This window comes from Carassius gibelio, chromosome B9 (assembly GCF_023724105.1).
Source record: "Carassius gibelio isolate Cgi1373 ecotype wild population from Czech Republic chromosome B9, carGib1.2-hapl.c, whole genome shotgun sequence".
Classification (NCBI taxonomy): Eukaryota; Metazoa; Chordata; class Actinopteri; order Cypriniformes; family Cyprinidae; genus Carassius; species Carassius gibelio.
Window position 1 is genome coordinate 7,250,915 of NC_068404.1, and position 6,655 is coordinate 7,257,569.

Consider the following 6,655-nt stretch of genomic DNA (forward strand, 5'->3'; position numbering starts at 1 on the left):
TGGTTTATAAAGCATTTTTCTTCAGTATTTTGATTATCATTGTGTTATTTTTCCCTTACTGTGATAAACAAAACTTTAAAACCATAATAATAATATTAATAATAAAGAGTACTCATTAAGTGCAAAATTTATGTAATGTTTTAAGCCACTTAATTACATGTTAATTAATATTATTTTATAATAGTTTTTATTAATTGCTGTTAAAATCTGGTGCTTTTTTGGACACACTTATTAAAAATGAAGCAATTTTCACTCAGAAATTGCTAGTACATTTTCCAATTAATTAGAAACAGCAAGTAACACGATAAATTAAATGTGCAATTCTGAAATAAATACACTTTGATTTGTTTCATAATTATGATAATGATAAATATAGTTAAAGTGTACTGTTGAATGCACTGACAAGCATTTACATCAACTAAAATATTACCGAAACTTGTCACATATTTAAATATATGTGTCATTTGTTGCTTGCTATATAGTACATTTAAAATATCTTCACTTTAAATATAATACCAAATAACACACTAAAGCTAAAATTATAATCAAGAACGTGTGCTTTAGTATGTTAGTCAGCACATCAAAATAAGTGCACTTCTTTAAAACCATGACAAACAAATAAGTCAAATCTAGTTCGAAGGAAAGCTTCTAATTTCGATGTTACTTCAAAGTCCACTTTCTAAACATGCACTTCAGTAGCCTTTTCATTTATTAATATTATATTCTGCAAATACAGTAAAAAAAAAAAAAACACACCACAAGTGTCCATTCAATCTTCGAGTTATTTATCCTGGAGTAGTGTGTAACTGTGCGTCAGTATGGAGCAGCTGCAGATCTCACCCATTCACACTGCCACAGGACAAGCAGCCCAACAGCTGTCTTTTACCACGAATATCATGCAATATCTGGCACTGCGCTTGCATAAAAATATGTAAAGCTGCAGCCCTCCAAAATAATGTTCGATTTCACACCAGACTGCATATTCTGCGCTCTTTGCATTCTTGGTGTGGATTTGGGTCAAAGAATCACGGAGGGGCCGATCGCCACATTCTTTGGGTTTATCTGGACCTCTATTAGGACGTACAGTATCTGCAGTGGATGAGAGGAGTCTGTTTTAACTACAATTGTTCAAGTCGCCTCGGATCGCCAGACAGGAAGCGCATACCAACTTTTGACATTTAAGAGCATTCACATAAACATTTTTGCAATATAACTCCATTTATGACACGTCCCAGATTGTGCAGCTTACATGTGAACGGAATGACACTATCCCTTCTGGGACTTTGTGTTCTCCTTATTTCCTTCCCAAAATTGGTCAAGAGCAGCATAAGCAGTGTTTTGGTGCCCCTGACCTCTCAAATGCCTTATTGATGAGGCAAAGTAAACAGATTTGAAATACAAGCGAAATTATGAAGCGCTACGACTGACACCATTTAAAGAGACAGTAATCACTGAAATGATTTTAATAAATCCATCCAAACAAAACAGATTGATTGCCAATAAAACTTAGCAGTTTATGTATAGCAGTAAAACTAATGACTTGATGCTCAAAGGCAGGTGATTTGACATCAGAAATAATCTATTAACACGGACCGAAAACACAAGACAAATATATTAAAGTAAATCAAGATCTTCTCACACATTTCTACCTGATGTACGAATACAATGAGTTCTTTCAACAGAACCTGTGGTAAGTACATAAACGCAGTTCTAAAGCATCAACCGTCTCCAGAAAACCTCTTTTGAGTAAAGAAAGAGGGGGATAAACGCCTTAAACTTCATTTGGGGTCCACAGCTCTTTACAGAAGCGTCCAGAACTGGATCTCTGTCCACAAGCTCAGACAGGATGGCTTGCCCCAAAGCTGTTTTGGTGCTCGTCTCACTGGTAGAGACCGATGTTGCCCTGAATAGTTCCCAAGAAAGTCCAGTCTCAGGGCTGGAGTCCAGTGAATCTCCGCTGTCTCAGAACCAAACACTGGCCTTCGCTTTGTCTTGATCGAGCGCTGAGGGTAAGCAGATAAATCATTAAAACATGTTCGCTTTACTCAGAAACGTAACATTTGGGGTGTGTGGTCTGATGGTTTATCATGGAGGAAGACAGAAATGTGTCATATGTCATTTATACAGCATATATATATAATAATTTAGGCATCACAGAATGTACAGAATTTAAAAAATGGTGTTCATTAAATTCTGAAGATTACAATAAAGTGTTATTAAGCTCTTTTTTAAATACATGTGTCAGCAAAAGGAATCTAAATGTAAAAATAGAGAAAATGATGCACAAATATTCAATATGCACAAGTAACCAACATTGTCTAACATATCCAAAACTGCCCCAGATATATTAGCCTGTAACTGATATGGTAGTTATATTTCATGCATCAAGGCATTTAAATCTGGCTTTACATTATTTAGATGTGAAAGCAAATTATAGAATAATGTGAAAAGTGTGACATTCTTCAAACTAGTCAAGACAAGGAAGAACTAGATATAAAAGGGATTATTATAGGCAGTTTGAGTTTTAATATGAATTTTCATTTGAGTGTTTTGTGTCTTTAACTCATAATGTGAAGCTGTTTTTGCACTGATGCTCGACTTACTCATTTGTTAGATGTACTAAAAGTTAGGGGTCAGAAATTAATACTTTTATTCATGAAATGATGCATTAAATTAATCAAAATTGCATTAAATTATTCTAAATGACAGTAATGACATTTATAATGTTACAAAAAATTTCTTTTTTCAAATAAATTTATTTATATTCATTAAATAATCCTGATCAAATCAGCATATTAGGATGATTTCTGAAGGATCATGTGACACTGAAGACTGGAGTAATGATGCTGAAAATTCAGCTTTAAATCACAGGAATAAATTACATTCTAAAATATATTTAAATAGACAACAGTTATTTTAAATGTTAATAATATTTCACAATTTGACTGTAATTTTAATTAAATAAATGCAGCCTTGCTGAGCATAATACTTATATTAGTCTTACTGACCCAAAACTTTCGTAAGGTAGTGAATGTAATGACTGTAAAGTATTTAATCCACTAAATCTTCCAATAATCACATTGTTATTTCCAACAAAAATGACTATGCTATGATAATTTAAACAACCCATAACACTGCATACGCCCCCATGCTGTAGAAGAGTTGTCTCACCTGTATCATGATAGATGTCCACTGACCCATGGAAAGAAGCGGGCCAGCTTGGTGCTGGGATGCTACTCGGCTCCAGCTCAGTTTTGATTGCATCCGTGCAGGACGTCGGGCTGCAAGACGCTCTCACACCGGGCAGCAGAAGCGGGCTGAAGCGCGGGTCCAGAGCGGGGCTGTGGGCGTGATGGAGCACGTGGTGGGCGTGGGAGTGTGGGGGTGGGTGACGGGGGTGCATGTGAGGGTACATCTCGTGCACGTGAGGGTATCCCGCTCCACCCTGTGCTCCCAGGCCGTAGTGCCAGGAGTCAGTGAGAGCAGAGGGAGGGTGCAGGCCGGTCTGCGCGAGGCTGTGGCTGCTCCAGAGGCCAGCGTCTGCAGGGTGGAAGGCAGCGGCGAGGGGGAAGTCCGGGTGAGAGGAGGTCTGACACGGGTAGCCACTACCCCACAGGGACGACGGATGACCCTCAGAGTGGGAGTTTCCTTCTGAAACACACCAAAGTTCCTAAATATCAGGATATCTGATTTAAATAGTTTTGTTGTATCCTGGCATACGGTCACCGTATGATCCTGGATCAACATTATTGTCCAAATATATAGACCTAACCCTATCCCATAAGTTATCCCTAAAACCAGAGGGCAGTTCAATTCCCTCAATTCTGATTGGTTGATTGAAATGTTGTTCTAGGATCATTTTGCACTTGGTGAAATCACATTCACCCCTGTCATACCAAGAAAAAGTTATTCAAAATGTAAAAATACAAACTTTTTAATATAGTTTTATATACATTTTTAATATAAAATCCTGATGTTGACAAAAAAAGTTAACAAACACAGGATGTGTTTAGATAAGCAGTGAAGCTATATTGACCAATCAGAGGCCAAGACAAAGACCTGAGGTGTGGTGGAACATGCATACAAAATTTCTATTATGATTATGAAGTTTGTTTTTGGATCAGTTTGACCTGCAAATGTCATGGTTAAATGCAGATAAAAATGGTATGTATTTTGTTATGATAGTTTCCCAACTTCCCTATAAGGCTAGTTACATTTAGGCGTTTGGAAGATGCGTTCATCTGAAGAAATTGACACTGCTGTGATGTTTTGGTGCCCAGTTTTGATGGGAATCAGACCCATAATTTTTGCTTTGGGATGATCTCACTCTTTGAGCTTCAGGAAAGCACATTTTTCAACTTAAAATGTTTACAAACAGTTACACCACTGTTTATAAAATGCACAAAAATGTTAAATATACTTTTACATTTAGAGTGACTGGATTCATTAAATTGTCAATTTGACCCACAGATTTTGAACGTAACGATGCTTCGTTTCAATTCAATGAATAACTACATTTATCTATAAGCACTATTATTGGATTTTAGGATTACAAATATTGTAGATCCCCATGAAACGCTGTCTTCTACCTCTCCATGGTCCTCCGGAGTGAAGTCTGCCGGTCTTGGCATCATTGCTGAAGGCGCTGGCCTGACTCAGTGCACGTGAGAAATGCTCGTCCACCACATCCCCGATGTCTCCTCGGAAATAGGTGAAGACCACACACCTGGCACTCAAGTACTTGGCCTCGGCGGGCTGCGTCTCCTTGCAGCGCTCCTCTTCTCCAGCGCTCTGCTCCTCCTCTCGTGGACGCTCGGGCTCAGGACGGGGCTTCAGCGCTCCAGACTGCTTCCTCTGGCCACAGTCCGAGGGAAACTCCTCTGAATCCTGCATCCTGCCGTAGGCACTGAACTTCTTCTGCTGAAAGACACAGATAGTGAAGAATAACTGCTCAGGGGTTAATAGCACACATTCACCACCTGGTCTTCCACAAAAATAGACTGAATCGATGGCCCAGTGCCCACTCTTGGCACATTAGTGGCACGCTGATTTACGCCCGTGAAGATTTTCGTATGAGAGACTGTTTAAACACATTCAGCTGTAATTCACTGCATGGAATTTGAGGAATTCTATATCGAATGTCATGCGGTTTTATTTCATAACAGTAGTATTTAGATAATAAATCAGCCGGGAGACAGTCTTACTATTATAGTAAGTATAGTTAGAGTCTTACTATTATAAAAATAACAATAAATGATGCAAAAATGACATGCAAGTAATCTTAAGACAAGTTAATAGTAGTTAATTATTATTATTGCTCAGTACTTAAATGTACAATTACACTGTAACAGGGGCAGCTTAAAATAAAATGTAACCCTAAAATGTTAAAAAATGTAATAAAAAGCTTCATGAACTAAATCTTGACTCTGAGATGTTTTTGAACAGGGTCTAAATATTTCTTGACTGCAACTTCAACTTTATTAAATATGTTTTAAATATGTATATATATATATATATGTATATATATATATATATATATATATATATATATATACACTATACAGTCGAACCATATTTTATTCAGATGCCTTCAACATTTCTCACATTTTCACAGTTTATTTGCTATAACTTAAAAATGGCAATAAAGTATGACAGAGGTAAACAAATTCATCTTGATCATATCAGATAACTTTGATAGAAATGTTAGCCGAGCAATGCTTAATTTTGTTCAGTCTATGGTGTAAAATGTTGCATTAGCATATAAAGAAATAACACTTAAGCAAAACATGGTTAGATCAAAGTGAATACATTTTTATCCCAATATATATATATTTTTTTACTGGTAGTCCACTGTATGAAGAAAGTTTGGGTGTAATATGTCACAGTTTACTTTATTCTGCTATCCTCATTAAAATAAATGAACTATACCGTCCTGCACGCATATATAAATATCTGAAGCAGAACTTTTTTTTAACTCTTCATGAGTTGTGACATACCTGCTGCTGCTGGTAATATGCCGCTTTGTAAGCCGCTGCTGCTGCTGATGTCGTGGGCAAGTAGTGATGAGCTCCATAACTCTGATGATACATAACATCCAAACAACTCATGGCAGAGGATTACACGATCTAAAGAGGTTCTTCAGGAACACGGCAGCTTCCTCAGCCACAGATACATGTTGTCATCATTCCCCCCCAATATAAACCTGAGCGTTGACAAAAGCTCCGCGGTTTGTGAAAGAGAATATTAGCATAAAAACAAAAGTGTCCCCATCGAGGCTTCACCACCTACAGACGGACAGCGCATCAAAACAGAGCGACAGGCGCGAGCTGCTCGTGGAAGTTACAGCAGCTGCTCTGATTGGTGGGAAGTTTGGAGCGCTGCGATCTGATTGGTGGAACCAGGGCTTCGCTGAATAAACTGAGAAAAATATTCACAAACCACACTAGTAAAAGACAAGTCGCTGGATAAAGAGTTATTATCTTGTAAACGCTCAAAGCTAACTCTTAAATAATACTTAACAGATACTTAGCTGAGGTTGTTATGGGCATTAGCTACGCATTTGTTTTTCATTATTGCTTTGCATTCCTAAACTTAATTTATGTTCACTTATGGCCTTTGATAATGTGGTATATATTAGTTGGTAATGGTAATATGT

At 37.4% G+C, this 6,655-nt stretch overlaps 1 protein-coding gene across 3 annotated transcripts; it reads right to left on the bottom strand.

Moving 5' to 3' along the window:
* Positions 1-1,447: 1,447 nt before the first annotated feature.
* Positions 1,448-6,327, bottom strand: vgll3 (vestigial-like family member 3). Of its 3 annotated transcripts, none has more exons than XM_052565575.1 (4): positions 5,997-6,327; positions 4,590-4,920; positions 3,172-3,648; positions 1,448-2,003 (listed from the first exon to the last, which is right to left on the bottom strand). In XM_052565575.1, the coding sequence occupies exons 1-4, from the start codon at positions 6,105-6,107 to the stop codon at positions 1,963-1,965; spliced, it is 960 nt and encodes a 319-aa protein (XP_052421535.1). In that variant the 5' UTR covers positions 6,108-6,327; the 3' UTR covers positions 1,448-1,962. The 3 variants fall into 3 exon arrangements, with proteins under 3 accessions (XP_052421535.1, XP_052421534.1, XP_052421533.1); XM_052565574.1 differs by having other exon boundaries at positions 3,172-3,651; positions 4,590-4,917; positions 5,997-6,324; XM_052565573.1 differs by having other exon boundaries at positions 3,172-3,651; positions 5,997-6,322.
* Positions 6,328-6,655: the final 328 nt, after the last annotated feature.